Consider the following 17,787-nt stretch of genomic DNA (forward strand, 5'->3'; position numbering starts at 1 on the left):
GACTGAAGCAGGCATCACTGAAAAATGTTTAAAGGTGAGACTTTGGGCTTTCACCTATGTGCCTTATTCTCTTTTTATACTACAAAGCTAAAATAAGTTTATTTTGCTACATAAAAATCTCTGACTGGATAGTCAGAATTATTTGAGTTGTAGATAGAATAAAGCTTGCTAGAGTTACTCTTTCAATCAATCATGAACGTACATAACCACATCTTTTACGGCCAACTCTGCATAACTCTTGGCTGCAATACAACTGAAAGAGTCTAATTTTTGGGGTTCACTTCAGGCCAAATTCAAATCGGCAACTTTAGCCAAGAACAATGGTAGAAGATCTCAGGATTCCTGCAGATGAAAATGGCGTTCTAGCACTTGGCCTTTAAAATGCATTAACACTAGGAAATGCAGAGTCTGCCTGGTTTGAAAATGGCCGTACTCTAAAACGGCACATTCGGCTGTTCTTATCATCCGTTAAGTATCCAGGTCGCAGTACGCCAGCGGACCTCACAGACTTCATGCACTTTTTGCTAACTCAAATCTGCACTGGAGTGAATTAATATATGAAGATTTGCAGATGAAGAAGGAGCTCCGGGTGCTTTGCTTTGGAGCTGCACTTCCCTGCGGCTTTCCAGAAGAGCCTAAATGGTGGCTGTCCACTCAGCTGAGGGCCAGAATAGATACAAGAAGGCAAAAGTCTTGATTAGTGGAGAAGTACTCATCCGGAAGGGTGCAGGATCCAGCTGAGTCCGACCACGGTGATGTTGGTGGTACTGGGGGTGATTACAACCATTAGAATTGCAGTAGTGAGACTGATGGAGCTGGGTCAGTGCATTTGGAGCGAATTCCATATTTGATCGATAAGTTCAGCAGGTTGGTGCTGCTCTCTAGCTGATTGCGCTGGAAGGCTGCTGCCCACACCTGCAGTTGGTTGCTCTCCCACTAGTAGGCTGATGGACAACCAGCGTGGCCTCTGGACACTGCTCCATCTGGAAGGCATGATGGGCGTCACCAGTGCACAGACCCATTACTAAAGGTGGTAGTCCACACCAAATGGTTGGAGCGGACCTGTGATGTCTCTCTTCCCACTTAGAAACTGAAATTGAATCTACTCTAAGATGCCTTCAAGTTAACACCAGAGAGTGACCCTGCTGCTATAAGATGGGTGGCTGAAAAAGTATGAACCATGCTACCGTGGTCAAAAGTTCTAGGGAGTGTACACTGCTATTCTAGATGAGGGGAAATAGGTTTCTCTAAGGTATGACGGGCCCACAGGATACGCCTCCCAAATTAAACACTGCCATCCGCAAGTATACTGTGCCCTCACTGCTGGAAGAATGGCCAGGTTTTTCGCATTAACTTCAAAAGCGACACCCTAAATGGTTTTTCTTGTGACTCACACCATATTGGAGTAATGCTTCATCATCAGGTCTCATCCTGGTCCCCATAAACCAGAATGAACTCAACCATATTCCAGCTAGCACTTCTAATATTATCACAAACGGGGTGTAGTTGTTATAAGATATAAATACCGCGTAGGCACCCTGGTTTCCCTTTAATGTCGGGTGCCTCTGGTCTGAAAGTGATGTAATGTCCTCATACCCTGTTTTACATTGACATGTTTCAGCCCATTTTGAATGGCCATTTAGGGTCCAGGGCTTTCTTCAGGACATGTTACCGTGGACCATGTTACAGTACAGGTCCTGAGTTTCTGCACTGCTGACTTGTTGCATATAAGGAAAACGCTATGGCTGATGGCACTAATTGATGATACCTCAGAGAGTTGTGATAGCAGTGTTCCACTGCACCAAACTAGTAAGTAAAGCTGCATCACTGACTTTAATAGAAAGTGCTGAACTGCCATTTGTATAAATTTTTTCGACTGTTTGGTGTCAAATGCTGTGGCAGGTGTCTCTGATCATCCTTTATTCCAGAAGTACTTTGGTCTATGAAGGGTAAAGTGAACCAAAAGCAGCCCAAATTACACCAGATGATCGGTTTGCTCTTTGGGTAAAGACCAGTACTCTGGGAGTGTTACAGCCTGGGAGTGCTGTGGGGCCGCTGTGGGGCCACTGTGGATACACATCTCAGACAAACATGATATAACATCAAAGAAAGACCGCTTAAGAACAATAGATGGCACACAGGTCCTTCAGCAGAAAAAAGTGCAGTCCGGGAATATGTCATATAGCATGCTGCGCCTGGTCCATCTTAAATTTGATATGGATGAGATGAGACACATTTTCACCATTTAGAGCTGGAACACACAGACAATAATGGTATCCCAACGGACACAAGAAAGACAGTCACCCAGGCCGTCATCAGCAGCAGACCCGACTACTGAAACGCCCTCTACGCGTGAGCCCCGACCAAACTCATCAAACAACTACAACGCATCCAAAACGCCTCGGCACGACTGATCCTGGACATACCATGCCACAGCCACATCACCCCCCACTTGAGAAACCTGCACTGGCTCCCCGTCAACAAGAGGATATCCTTCAAGCTCCTCATCCACGCACACAAGGCACTCCACAAGACTGGCCCTGCCTACCTCAACAGTCGACTCGCCTTCTACATCCCCAACCGCCAGCTACGATCCGCCAACCTCGCACTTGCCACCGTTCCAAGCATCCGAAGAGCTACCACCGGCGGGAGATCCTTCTCCCACCTCGCCGCCAAAACATGGAACACCCTACCACTGAGTCTACGACAGACCGAAGACCTGCTGACCTTCAGGAGAACACTCAATACCTGGCTCTTCGATCAGTAGCAGCCTCTCCCTCCCCCCCCCCCAGCGCCTTGAGACCCTCGCAGGTATGTAGTGCGCTTTACAAATGTTTGATTGATTGATTGATTGATTGAATTTACAGCTACTATGGAGTGGCTAAATTTTCCATTTACTGTTGCCCTGTGTTATTTTTACCTCATGTATGTAGCTTTATAAGAAGTCGATGTGTGTGTGTGGGGGGGGGGTGGGTGAGGGCCGCTGGTCTTGCTATGCATAGTGTTTCTTGTACCTACTGTTACTCTATGCAGCAAACTGTGTACATGATGGGATTGCAGTTGAATATTGATTTCTATGTGGTGGGCTTCTGGATTGCCCGCAACATTTTCTTATGAGCGGCTACCACTGTGATCCTGCAATGGGAGTTGTACCTAGCATTCTCAACCTCGAACGTATACCACTCTTGCTATTTCTTAATGGCAATACCTGTTACCTCCAGATGGGAAATTGATAGTGAGAGAATGTTTCACTGGTTTGACAGTGTTGATGGGGATGGGTGGAACACTGTCTGATCTCTAATATTGGCACAACCCAAATTTGAGTTGGGGATGTGGATACATTAATGTGAACATGTGCCATGGACATCTACCCTTTTCATGCCTGAAAGCAACATGCAGTATGACTAACGAGATACATGCATTGTCTCTGCAACTACTGACCTGGAGTGGGAGGGTTCTGAATTAGCCACACAGAGTTAGAGGAATCACAGAATACTTTAACAGATAAGAAATAGATATTGCTTTTTTCCAGGAGATGCACCTAACCCACCTCAATGAAATGGCTGCAACTGGTAGGATGAGTTACCACTATCTCTGTGCATCTTACAGTACATATGCCGGAGGGGGCGGGGGGGGGGGGGGTTGGAGATTTGGATGAGGGGTAGAGTGATGCAGGATCCTGATAGCAGGATAGGTAGTTCAAGATGCCTTGGAGAGCCTGTTCATCATTATAGTGAACATAAGTGAATCAAACACCAAATGTCCACAGTTCTGTTCAGCCCTGCATTTGTCAAAACAATGACAATCGTACGGTGATCTTGTGGCGGAAGTGGAGATGTCACTACAATATCTGATGAATACAGTTATACCGATTGGGAATAGAACCCAGGGGATTTGACGTTTCTGCCAGAAAGATCCTCCATATCATAGAACATGAAGGCTTGGTTGATGTGTGGAGATTGAAGCACCCACTGACTATACATTTCACGTTTTACTTTGCAGTACAGTGAATGTACTCACATATAGCTTATTGACTTAGCTCGCAAGACGTTTGTTCATGTATATGAGGATGATGGCATTTCCCACACACCATTTCCGATCATGCCCCAATCTTTCTTGAAATAGTTGAAATATTTCTTTCAGTGCAAACACATGGTGTCGAGTGCCGAAGCCCTCCTAGATGCGGTATTTTAGGCAAAAGTCAAAACTTAAGATACTGGGTTATTCTTGTCTAAACCTGGGAGCAGTGTCCTGATATAGCGTCTTTAGGATACTTTTAAAGCCACAATCCGTGGTATATGTGTTGTCAAATATTCACGGGTTCTCAGAGTGATCCAAGGTGAATGCACTGGAAGGAACTGCAGTTTAATTTACATCTCATAACTGCAGATCAATTGTTAACAATTCATAATACTTTTCTCTAATCCTCTTTTTCATTTTGGATTTACCTTTTCACTGTTAATCTGACCTTTTCCCTTAACAGTAGATTACCAATCAGTATACTGCACTTTTTAATGCGCACCTATGGTGCACTGTTTTGCACATGACCGTGTACCTGATTGTTTAAGTACTGGTCTAATTTAAAACATGCCGGGAACAGTGTAAATCGTAGGCCCTAGGCCCACATACTTTACAAATCACGACACAGACACTAGGGCGATGCTTAGTTAACTGGCCACAAGCGCGTGCACTCGGGTCCTTTTATTGGCAGGCCCACCTCACTTGTGACTGTTGGATGGGTGTGGGTTGTGTGTGTGTGACTAGCCCTCGAGGGAGTTGATGGTAAAACTAGTGACTGCTGAGACACTAGAACGTGTCCAGCAGGACACTACAAACAGCCTTGGCGTTCTTTATTGGACACATGGTAGACGGGACAGTCTGGTAAATGTTGTTCTATGATTCTTACTTCTTTCGTAACCCTGCTTGCATTCTCCAGTTTGGGACTTATAAGTCAGTTGGTCATAATTTTTATTTTGTAGGATACAAATGCGGAACACAACCATTTTTTCCAATAATTCTGATACCTTCACGATTGTAGATGCAGCTAATCATATTTCTCACCTTATGAGTACCACAGTTGTGTTAACCAGGCAACTATTATTTGTAGTGCATTCTTTTACCAGAGCAAATTGTGATATTGAAGCTGCCTTAAGTTAATTTGGCAAATTCTCACGTAGCTTTTATATTGTGCTATTTGACTCTTACATCGCTTTGTGCTCCTGTGGTTTCAAACGGTTTTTGATATGATATATACATCCAAAATTATTTTTTACTAATTTTAAGACATTAGGTGGTCTCAAATTATGAATTTTTCACCTTATTTGACGCCGTCTATTTCATAGATACCTAAATTGCATCACAATGTCATTATCCGCAATAATTTACCCCAATTAAGTAGGCTGACTAGAAGTATATAATCTGTTTATAATATTTACTTCATGTTCAAATCAGGTTCCTTCACAGGATTTAGGAAAACATTGCATAGTACCTCCTTTCACTAACCATGATCCGACTATTACTTTAGGACCTACACTTGACCATTTCCCTAATCTCTATTCTAATTAAAACACTCCTGGATTCAAACCTTTTCTCTCCTATATTCAATTATAAGCTATTCCAGGCACTCTTAATTAAATACATCGCATGGTCATTGGTGGCCAATTGTTTTTCACCATTACCTTAACATTATTTCGGAGAAGTAAACAGTATCTACTGTATAGGTAAATTATATCCAGTAGCAATATCATTTTGATAACTGTTTCCAGTTCATTTATCTCAAATCATAAATGTTCTTACTTACAGTTACAATTTCTCTTACACTTACAAGTGGAACCACTGCTGCAAAGGTTTTCCCATTCACCGTTCTTGCCACCAACAGAAGCCCCATCCAACCCAAGACCTACTTAATGCAGGCCGTAGCGTAACAGCATAGCGGATATGCCACTGGCGTGCCAAAGGCAAGCCGGTCTGTGCCCGTCAGCGCCCAGTGCTAGGAACCCTGGACTCACAACCATCCAACGAAACACCACAGCTGCCACTGGAGCCAACGAACGCCGCCACTACTACTCTGCCATCCTCCACGACCTCAACAACACACACCAGCAAACAAGCTGCTGCAATGCATCGCCCAGTACCTTGTTAGGACCTTTTAATGCACCCATTGCGATTTAATCTACGGCACCTCAGACGCCAACATGACCATCTCCAAACAACCGATGCACGCACTACAACCATGCCACACCAACTGTCTGCCATGCTCCTCAATGTCCAATCCTTCAGGAAACACTCCATCAAATCTGGGACCTCCTCAACAGCTACACACCAACCTTTTCTTTCTGACTGAAACATGGCTCAACCCAGCCTCCCACCTGGACATTGCCACAGCCATCCCACCCATCTACAAAATCATACACCAGGACTGAACCCATAAACCAGACGGAGGACTCTTTATCATCTACAAAAACATGATTGACTGCACCAACTCCACGGACTTGGACACCAACCTCATGTACACCTTTACTTCAAACTACAAATGGACTACAACGCCACCCTTCGAAGAACTCTTGCATAACGTCCCCAGGAGAAATTGTGTAACCACATCACAGACTTCATCGCTCTCCTTTCCATCATATCAACTAACTACATCCTCCTAAGGGACCTCAATTTCCATCTGGAAGACACCACTGACCCTAACTCCACGTCCTTCCTGGACAGCCTCAGCAACCTCTGACTCACCCATCTTGTCCAAGGACCAAACCACACACCAGGCCACATCCTCAAACCTATTTTCTCCTCCAACAACAGGATTACCACCACCCGCATGACCCCACTCACATGGACTGACCACTAGATCATACATTTCAAGATACCCGCCCACCAAGCCACCCCAAAGAGAAATACCGAGAGCACCATCAAGACACTGGGGCAAAATATCCCCCAAAACTGGACCCAGACCCTACAGGAACACCCACCCAACCACAATGTCGACACCAAGCTCTTTAATAAATGGCTTACCAACTGTGCCAACTGCACCGCTCCCACCAGAAACAAGACCTACAAACACAACAAACAACCTAGCTGGTACACAAACAACTTCAGGGGGTCCAAGCGCCACTGCAAACAACTTGAGAGAAAACCTCTACCCCCCAACAACTACAAGATGCAAATAAAAAGGCCCTAACTCATATACCCGAAACCAGGTTCAACAACAGCAAAGAACTTTTCACCATTGCCAAAGAGTTCTCCAATCCAGTAGCAGCCAACAACATCTTTCCATCCCACACACTCTTCAACAACCTGTCTTCGAACAGATGATTGCAAAGATCTACATCACATTTGACCCACATCATACCGATACAATCTCCCCCACCCACCGGACATTCCTTTAATGCGAAACAGCAGCTACCTTCCTCTCTGGAGCTCCCTCAGATCCGTGCCCCAACTTCATATACAACATTTTAAGAACCATCATCTCCCCCGCATTCACCGCTATCATCAAGACCTTCATAACGACCGCCACCTTCGGGTCTTGCTTGAAAAATACAGAAGTCAATGCTCTATTGAAGAAATCAACAGAGGACCCCAATACCTTCAGCAGCTACAGATCCATCTCACTCCTGCCTTTTCCAGCTAAAGTCATGGAGAAAGCCGGCAATACCCAACTCGCAAACCAACTAGACTTTCATCAACTTCTAGACAGCTCTCAATCAGGCCTTCAAACTAACCACAGCACAGCGACTGCCCTCATTGCGGCCACCAATGACATCAGAAGCATCGTTGATCAAAGAGAAACTGCAGCACTCATCTTCCTCTACTTCTCTGCAGCTTTCGGTATGGTCTCCCATAAGTCACTCATCAAAAACCTTCAGCATTTGGGTATCTGTGGACCAGCCCTCAAGTGAATATCCTCCTTCCTTACAGACAGAACTCAATGAGTTAGACCCCCCCCTACACTTCACAACCTAAGAAACTCCTCTGCGGATTCCCACAAGGAAGATTGCTCAAAAACCACTCCCCCTTGGATGCCTCTTGATGGATTTGTCCCCTACCCACTCCTGCGGACCATGCCAAGAATCTTTGGATCATCATGGACACCAACCTCCCCATAAGCAGCCAGATCAACCCCTTTTCATCATGCTTCCATTTCCTGTGATGGCTTTGCAAGATTTTCAAGTGAATCCAACTGAACACCAAACAGTCACCCAGGCTCTTATCGCAAGTAGACTTAATTACGGAAACAGTCTCTACTTTGGAATACAACCCATGTCCTATGCCAACTCCAATCCACCCAGAACGCTCCAGTCAGATTCATCTTGAACATCCCGCGAAATAACCACATCTCTCCTCACCTATACAATTTTCACTGGCTCCCAGCCCAGGAAAGGTGTAAGTTCAAGCTACTCACCCATGCTTACAAATCTCTCCACAACACCGGTCCAGCTTATCTCAACAAACCCCTCAACTTCTACCACCCCACCAGACACCTTGGATCTGCAACCCAGGCAAGAAGACACCTCCCTCACATCAAGAAGGTCAGAAACGAAGGATACACTTTCTCATACTTCACAGCCAAGACCTGGAAAAACCTTCCAAAACACCTCAAATATTCCCCCTCCGTCATGGACTTCCAAAGTACCCTCAAGACAAGGCTCTTCCAGACTAAACAGGCATGATCTCCTCCTCCCCCTCGGGCCTTCACTACTGAGCGCCTGGATAATTAGCCGCGATCTACAAATTCAAATAACATAACATTCTTTACTAATAATCTCTCCTCATCGTGAAGTCCATTTGGATACACTTAAAATCAACTTCTACATTATACTTACTTTTATTGTTTTAGTCATACTAGATACAACGAACACCCAATAGGATTACCCTGTGAGATTGGCATGTATAATCTGCACTATCACGTTGCTTAATCTTTTGATCTTGTTTTTTACCGTAATACCATTATAATGGGATATTTTACTTTGCTCAACCTTTCTTTAAATACCTTGTGTCATCTACTTAACTAGTGAACTCAACGCACAGTGACTTTTCTCAGTATGATGCATTATTAGCAATCTTCTATTCTTAGGTGACCCTTCATGACAATCTTAGTTACACCTTATCTTTTGTCCAAGTTCACAACATAAGGTGACTTTGGGTGGTAATATGCATTAACAACACGAGGAATACAAAGGGCTTAAATTACATCCTCACAGCATGGGCCCCATGCTTGTGTTCATATACAGAGGGACATGGCTTACCAGTTTGAGCTGGACTGTTCCCATTGAAGCAAGAAAAAAGCTCATTTACATATGGCTGCTCCCTTTCTGAAGTGGCCACAAATATAATAGACTGGAATACAGATCAGAGCAATTGCCAGTGGCTGAAATAAATTCAAGTATTCTAGAAATTACTTTCTAGCTTTTTCAGCTTTTACAACTGTGGTCACTGCTGATTTCCCAGTCTTGCTAGCAACTGTTGTTAACCGTGCTAAGCTGGCAGTTATGGTTACTGCTTTGGCCCCTGCTGTGGTGTCTGCTGTTTGCGGTCTCTGCTCAGCCTACTTTAGAGGAGGAAGGTGGCATAACTGTTGTGGTCCAATCTGCGGTTGTAACTATTCTTGCAGCAGATGTTAATTCTGTGGTGGTGGCTGTGGCCAACCCTATGGTGGAAGCAACTGTTGCTGACATTTTGGAAGCTGCTTTTGATGCTGTTGTCCCTGCTAAGATTGCAGCTGCACTCAGTGCTATAAATCCTGCGGGGGTGATTACTGGGGTTGTAACTGTGGATATTGCTAATGCCAACAATGAGGCAACAGCAGCTGTTGCCCCTGTGGCAATGGCATCCCTGGATTCTGCTTTGGTCCTGCATGATATTGCTTACATTACTGCTCTGGCCTCGCCCATGGTGGCAACTGTGGATTGATATGGCCGAGCTTTGCTTGCTGCCGTTATAGTAGCTGCTGGTGTTATCCCAGTTGTGATTGTAGCTGTGATCACTGCTTTTGTCCAAGCCTTCCTGCAGCTGGTTTTGCTATTGTTGTCCCTGCAGTAGTCACTACTGTTCTGGCAGCTGTAGTCACTGCTGCCATGACACCTATTGCTGCTGCTGTGCTCACTGTAATAGTGGCAACTGTGCACGTAGCTGTTGTTGCTGTCATTCCTGCTGTACTTAAGTTGTTGTTATCTCTGCTGTTGTTCCTGCTATGGTGGTATCTGCGGTCTTTGCTGTGGTTATAGATGAAGTCACTGCTTTTGTTCCCGTTATGGTGGCATTATGTTTGATACCGAAGTCACTGCTGTGTTCAGAGCTGTGGTGGAAGCTGTCAACGCTACGGTGGTTCCCACTGTGATTGCAACTTTTGTTTCAGCTGCTATTGCTAAAGTTGTTGGTAAATGTGGTGGAAGCTATTGAGGCTTCTATTAAGGTTGCTAGGCTCGTTGCTGTGGCAGAAGTAATTTTTGCTGTTGCTATTGCCGCTATAATGGCAGTTGTGGTTCATACTGAGGATGCATCTGTAGTCATTGTATATATTCCTGCTGCAGTAGAACCTATCGTCATTGCTTTGTTAGTCTCAACTGTGGTCTTTGCTGTTGTCCAGGCTGTGGGCACAACCGTCGTCGCTGCTGTGGTTCCTGATAAACTTGCAGCTGTTGTGGCTGCTGACCTAAAGCCACTCTGTATATTTATTTTTTGTTCATCACATGCCCACTAGCTTACAACTAAAGCAGTCTCTAACTAGACCTAAAAAGTGTGCCTCACTCTAAATGCAATGTTATAAAATCTCTGAAAGGGTGAGTTAGCCTTGCTGAGCCATCCCACTAAAAGAATAAATGCTGCCTGCCGGGGAAAGCAGGTGTTATAACAACTTAAAATAGCTATGGCACAATTGAAAAAACAGCCAACTTACCTTCATACAGAAGCAACAGACGTTCAACCAGACTGCTTGGGGCTGCTACCTCTACAGGTCTCCTTAAATCTATGTTTTTAGCATTAATATCTGCACCAAAATCAAGAAGTAAATTTACAACCTCTGTGCTGGGTTGTTGAGCTGCTGCATGCAGTGGGGTTTCCAGATATCGGCCTTTTTGAACATTTGCTCCTGAATAAAAACAGAGAAAAGATGTAAATATAAAGATGACATATTCAAATTATTCAATTTGGGCACCCATTTCAAATATGTACCCCCAGCTTATATTTCCAAACAACTGCTACCCACCAATCAGAGTCAGAGCATCTTTTGTAGTTTGAACATCTGCCAGACATTCTTCGGCCAAGAATCTAGGAGTTTTGATCGACCCCACCCTCAGCATGTGTCAACAAGTCAATAGAACTGTCTCTACCTGTTGGGGCATTTTACACATACTGAGGAAAATCAGGCATTATCTCTCGCAGCAGGCAAGGAAACAAGTTGCTGTTGCTCTCATTGGCTCCCGGCTGGACTACTGCAATGCGCTATATGCGGGACTGAATAGAAGTCTGCTGCAGCGCCTGCAATTGGTCCAGAACGCAGCAGCTAGGTTTGTCCTGGATCTGCCCAGGCGTGCTTCGGCTACCTCTGCCAGAAAACTGTTACACTGGCTTCCTATAGAGGACCGGATACTTTTTAAGACCATGTGCATGACCTATAGGGCCTTAGCTAATGGTAGCTCTACTGGAATTGGATCTATTCTATCTTTTTATAGCCCCTCCAGGAACTTGCGCTCCTCTAATAGACTTCTCTTGTTAGTCCCCCGTATCCGGAGAACTAAATGGGGGGGGCAAAGCCTTTTCCATTCTGGCACCTAAGTGGTGGAATGCTCTTCCACTGGAACTTAGGTCCCTTCCCACTCTACAGCTATTTAGAAATGCTTTGAAAACCCGTCTTTTTGCGAGGTCATACTTGTAGTTGTGTTCTGCCTTCTGGTTTTGATCTGGTTTTGATTTGTTTTGTAGGCGCCTTGATGCCTTCGGGTTTTAGTTGCGCAATATAAATTTTATTTCATTCATTCATTCAGTGTAGAGCAATGTTTCTCAGAGGAGTTGTCAGAGAGGTTTCTGGGTACCCTATGGCAAATTCATTATAGTGGCCACCGAGTAGAAGCCCCTGCTAATGTATAATCTCCTAAAAACTACTCAGGTGAGAAACCTTTTGCATTCCCCTCAGATAGATCCTGCACACAATTTAACAGGAGAGGATGGGAGATGTAGCTATTCTTGCTGTTCTTTGTGGGAAGCATCTATCCTACATCTTACGAACATTAGTCTCAGAAAAGTACAGATGTTCATGACCAGTCAAATGTTTGGTTAACAAGTGCATGTCTAGCATTGGCAATCTAAGTTACTTGCATTGAGATGTTTGATATCAATACAGCAAAAAACTATGCACATCATCAGTCAGGCCTGGTCAGACTAGTGACGAATGTGGTGACACAGCACTGTAACTCGGGTCTACTGCTCACATACATGATACACATGGCTGGTCCCCAGCCAATATTATCTTGTAAAACAGGAGAATATAAAAGATAGACCAGGGTATGTACTCCTAGTTAGAGGCAGTCTGCAAGGGAGACAGCCAAGACTGTGGTGGTGGTGCTCCATGTCTAGAATAAATTGCCCCAGTACAGGAGGCTGCACTGAGGTTGCACTGAGGGGCTAAGGGAGATAAGCCTGGGTTTCCTGGTAGTGGTCCAACACTTTCGGAGTCCTAGAGAGATTCAAATAGGACTCACCTTAACTAACAGAATCATTTGTTTTTAGGAGCTCACAGGGAAGGTGAATAGACATAGCAGCTGCTCTGTCAAGCCAACCTGTAGTGAGGAACGACAGGTTAGACATATCTGTAACTCTGTTAATTCGCTCCATGGCCTTGTTAATCAATACACACCTGTCTTAGTGCTGAAGAAGGTACTGAACTCAAGCAATTTGCAAACGTTTGTGAGGTTAGTTGTCCATAATACACTGTAAAGCCACAAGACTGCCACTCGGATTCAATGGGATTGCTCTTGTACTTGATTTAATATTGGAGTCTGACTAGAATCATGAGTACTCTCAGATTAGTCTGCTCATAATTCCTCTCACACCTCTGAATAATAGATTTCTCTGTCTTATTGCTAGAGCAGCTGTTCTGCTAGAGTGCAAGCCTGATACCTCTCAGATCATGTCAAGAAATCCCATAACATTTTTTCAAGATGTGTTCTGTCCAGCCATCAATTTATTTAAACATCCCAGAACTAACCTTGAGTTAAGTACCCCATGGTCTTAGCACCCCATGTGCAGAAAACGGGTCCTCTGTACAGCAAGCACAGCTCATGGACCTTCTGCGAGCACCTGTGGGAGTTTAAATCTTACAAGGGTTCCAAAGGAGCATTAAATTCCATAGGAGATACTCGGGTTCAAAATCTCGCAAGAGTTCAGAGAGAGTAAAAGTCCAATGGGAGTTTGGATATCTTGTCTCTCGTAAGATCTAGCCAGGTTTACAGTCATATTGTTGAAGCAGTACCTAACATCCTTGCACCACATTGTGGCGAGAGTACAATTCTGGGCTTTTTTGTGGGGAGGCAGTCCACAAATGTCGAATGGCCCCTAGCAAGGAGCAACCAGTGGATACCAAGACACAATCATAGCAAAAACAAAAATAAACATTAAACAAGACATCAGAAAACATGGAATGATTAGGAGGCTGCTTTTACCAAAATGCCATTGCAGAGAGAGATGGACGGCTAACCCTTAAAGATTAAAGGAGGGACACCTGAATCTCTCAGGATTAGAAACCCACAAAATTGATAACAAAAAGGCTGTGGGACTTACATGGACAAAGAAAAAAATGTGGGGATGATAGAGATACACAGTCATTTGGAACCTTCATCCTTCCAAACTACAAGTCTAAATGATTCATACAATACAATGCCGGGATTTACAAATACATCACGCTATTAGTCAAATAAAGGACGGATCCCTCATAGATCTCAAGGCATAAAAAATTGCAAAAAGATGAAATGTGAATGATCTACTCACTAAACTGAAGACCTAAATGCAATTAAAGGATGTAGGGAAGGTACATAAATGGCAAATTCCATTATTATACATTTTCAAGTTTCTGTGGTCAGGATGTTGAAAGAAGGTGTTAAAATCTTCGATGCCAGAGAACGAGGTAAATTGTTACATTTATAAAAAGCTAATTCATGAATTTCCCTTTCCTTGAACAATGAAGTCTATGTCCAAATGCCTTAGCATCTTGACATGAGATCAAAGTTCTTACCTGTGTGAGAATGATTAAACATGCCCATGGCTATTCTTTTACCCGAAGAAGACAAACAGGAAGCCGTGTATGCCAAAATGACAGGACTCTCTCTAGTAAGCTATTCTTCTACATCTACGCAACAAGATTAGCAAAAGTTGCTGCTCTAATTATTTAAATTACGTACTTGCATAGCATGATACATTTATGCTGTCAAAGGGTTTTTAGAACGAAAAAATTTAAATGGCAAATAAAGTATATATATATATATATATATATATATATATATATATATATATATATATATATATATATATATATATATATATATATATATATATCATACCACAGTTTGCTTCAGCAAATGAGGGCGCACTCGGGAGACAGATGATTTGTAAAAATCTTTATCAACCATCAAGTGGCAAAGGGCACCTTGTCATTATAGTCCGCCTGACGCGTTTCCGAAACCATTCCTTCTTCATAGGCTTTGCTCAAATATATCGCACCACTGTTGACGTGCCTCAATTTAAATAGTTGCCCTCCAATGGGCTGCTCGTATGAGTGTCCCACTCCCTGCTGGGATATGTAGTTCGTCAAAACAGCTTGCATTTTACCCAAATGGGATTGAGCCAACAAACATCTCCTCGGCCCACAAATGAGCCGCAAAGTGCACGTTCCACTCGTCATCCAAAGGAACTGTCTCCCCATATCCAGAGCTCGGCACAATTCCGAACCCCATGTCCCCTTCAGATTCTCGGGGTGGTGCTGCCCTCCATGGCCTGGAGCCGCCATGAATACATCATACCACAGTTTGCTTCAGCAAATGAGGGCGCACTCGGGAGACAGATGATTTGTAAAAATCTTTATCAACCATCAAGTGGCAAAGGGCACCTTGTCATTATAGTCCGCCTGACGCGTTTCGGAAACCATTCCTTCTTCATAGGCTTTGCTCAAATATATCGCACCACTGTTGACGTGCCTCAATTTAAATAGTTGCCCTCCAATGGGCTGCTCGTATGAGTGTCCCACTCCCTGCTGGGATATGTAGTTCGTCAAAACAGCTTGCATTTTACCCAAATGGGATTGAGCCAACAAACATCTCCTCGGCCCACAAATGAGCCGCAAAGTGCACGTTCCACTCGTCATCCAAAGGAACTGTCTCCCCATATCCAGAGCTCGGCACAATTCCGAACCCCATGTCCCCTTCAGATTCTCGGGGTGGTGCTGCCCTCCATGGCCTGGAGCCGCCATGAATACATCATACCACAGTTTGCTTCAGCAAATGAGGGCGCACTCGGGAGACAGATGATTTGTAAAAATCTTTATCAACCATCAAGTGGCAAAGGGCACCTTGTCATTATAGTCCGCCTGACGCGTTTCGGAAACCATTCCTTCTTCATAGGCTTTGCTCAAATATATCGCACCACTGTTGACGTGCCTCAATTTAAATAGTTGCCCTCCAATGGGCTGCTCGTATGAGTGTCCCACTCCCTGCTGGGATATGTAGTTCGTCAAAACAGCTTGCATTTTACCCAAATGGGATTGAGCCAACAAACATCTCCTCGGCCCACAAATTAGCCGCAAAGTGCACGTTCCACTCGTCATCCAAAGGAACTGTCTCCCCATATCCAGAGCTCGGCACAATTCCGAACCCCATGTCCCCTTCAGATTCTCGGGGTGGTGCTGCCCTCCATGGCCTGGAGCCGCCATGAATACATCATACAACAGTTTGCTTCAGCAAATGAGGGCGCACTCGGGAGACAGATAATTTGTAAAAATCTTTATCAACCATCAAGTGGCAAAGGGCACCTTGTCATTATAGTCCGCCTGACGCGTTTCGGAAACCATTCCTTCTTCATAGGCTTTGCTCAAATATATCGCACCACTGTTGACGTGCCTCAATTTAAATAGTTGCCCTCCAATGGGCTGCTCGTATGAGTGTCCCACTCCCTGCTGGGATATGTAGTTCGTCAAAACAGCTTGCATTTTACCCAAATGGGATTGAGCCAACAAACATCTCCTCGGCCCACAAATGAGCCGCAAAGTGCACGTTCCACTCGTCATCCAAAGGAACTGTCTCCCCATATCCAGAGCTCGGCACAATTCCGAACCCCATGTCCCCTTCAGATTCTCGGGGTGGTGCTGCCCTCCATGGCCTGGAGCCGCCATGAATACATCATACCACAGTTTGCTTCAGCAAATGAGGGCGCACTCGGGAGACAGATGATTTGTAAAAATCTTTATCAACCATCAAGTGGCAAAGGGCACCTTGTCATTATAGTCCGCCTGACGCGTTTCGGAAACCATTCCTTCTTCATAGGCTTTGCTCAAATATATCGCACCACTGTTGACATGCCTCAATTTAAATAGTTGCCCTCCAATGGGCTGCTCGTATGAGTGTCCCACTCCCTGCTGGGATATGTAGTTCGTCAAAACAGCTTGCATTTTACCCAAATGGGTACGAGCAGCCCATTGGAGGGCAACTATTTAATTTGAGGCACGTCAGCAGTGGTGCGATATATTTGAGCAAAGCCTATGAAGAAGGAATGGTTTCCGAAACGCGTCAGGCGGACTATAATGACAAGGTGCCCTTTGCCACTTGATGGTTGATAAAGATTTTTACAAATCATCTGTCTCCCAAGTGCGCCCTCATTTGCTGAAGCAAACTGTGGTATGATGTATTCATGGCGGCTCCAGGCCATGGAGGGCAGCACCACCCCGAGAATCTGAAGGGGACATGGGGTTCGGAATTGTGCCGAGCTCTGGATATGGGGAGACAGTTCCTTTGGATGACGAGTGGAACGTGCACTTTGCGGCTCATTTGTGGGCCGAGGAGATGTTTGTTGGCTCAATCCCATTTGGGTAAAATGCAAGCTGTTTTGACGAACTACATATCCCAGCAGGGAGTGGGACACTCATACGAGCAGCCCATTGGAGGGAAACTATTTAAATTGAGGCACGTCAACAGTGGTGCGATATATTTGAGCAAAGCCTATGAAGAAGGAATGGTTTCCGAAACGCGTCAGGCGGACTATAATGACAAGGTGCCCTTTGCCACTTGATGGTTGATAAAGATTTTTACAAATCATCTGTCTCCCGAGTGCGCCCTCATTTGCTGAAGCAAACTGTGGTATGATGTATTCATGGCGGCTCCAGGCCATGGAGGGCAGCACCACCCCGAGAATCTGAAGGGGACATGGGGTTCGGAATTGTGCCGAGCTCTGGATATGGGGAGACAGTTCCTTTGGATGACGAGTGGAACGTGCACTTTGCGGCTCATTTGTGGGCCGAGGAGATGTTTGTTGGCTCAATCCCATTTGGGTAAAATGCAAGCTGTTTTGACGAACTACATATCCCAGCAGGGAGTGTGACACTCATACGAGCAGCCCATTGGAGGGCAACTATTTAAATTGAGGCACGTCAACAGTGGTGCGATATATTTGAGCAAAGCCTATGAAGAAGGAATGGTTTCCGAAACGCGTCAGGCGGACTATAATGACAAGGTGCCCTTTGCCACTTGATGGTTGATAAAGATTTTTACAAATCATCTGTCTCCCGAGTGCGCCCTCATTTGCTGAAGC

General features: G+C 44.7%; 1 protein-coding gene across 4 annotated transcripts in view; it reads right to left on the reverse strand.

Annotated features, from left to right (window-relative positions):
- Positions 1-17,787, reverse strand: part of ASB5 (ankyrin repeat and SOCS box containing 5) — a 576,687-nt gene that overhangs the window by 4,022 nt on the left and 554,878 nt on the right. For all 4 annotated transcript variants that reach the window (XM_085641860.1, XM_085641862.1, XM_085641863.1 and 1 more), the window contains exon 6: positions 10,898-11,089. In XM_085641860.1, coding sequence (XP_085497986.1) covers positions 10,898-11,089 — 192 coding nt within the window. The remainder of the gene's footprint in view (positions 1-10,897; positions 11,090-17,787) is intronic.

Source organism: Triturus cristatus, chromosome 2_2 (assembly GCF_964204655.1).
Source record: "Triturus cristatus chromosome 2_2, aTriCri1.1, whole genome shotgun sequence".
NCBI lineage: Eukaryota > Metazoa > Chordata > Amphibia > Caudata > Salamandridae > Triturus > Triturus cristatus.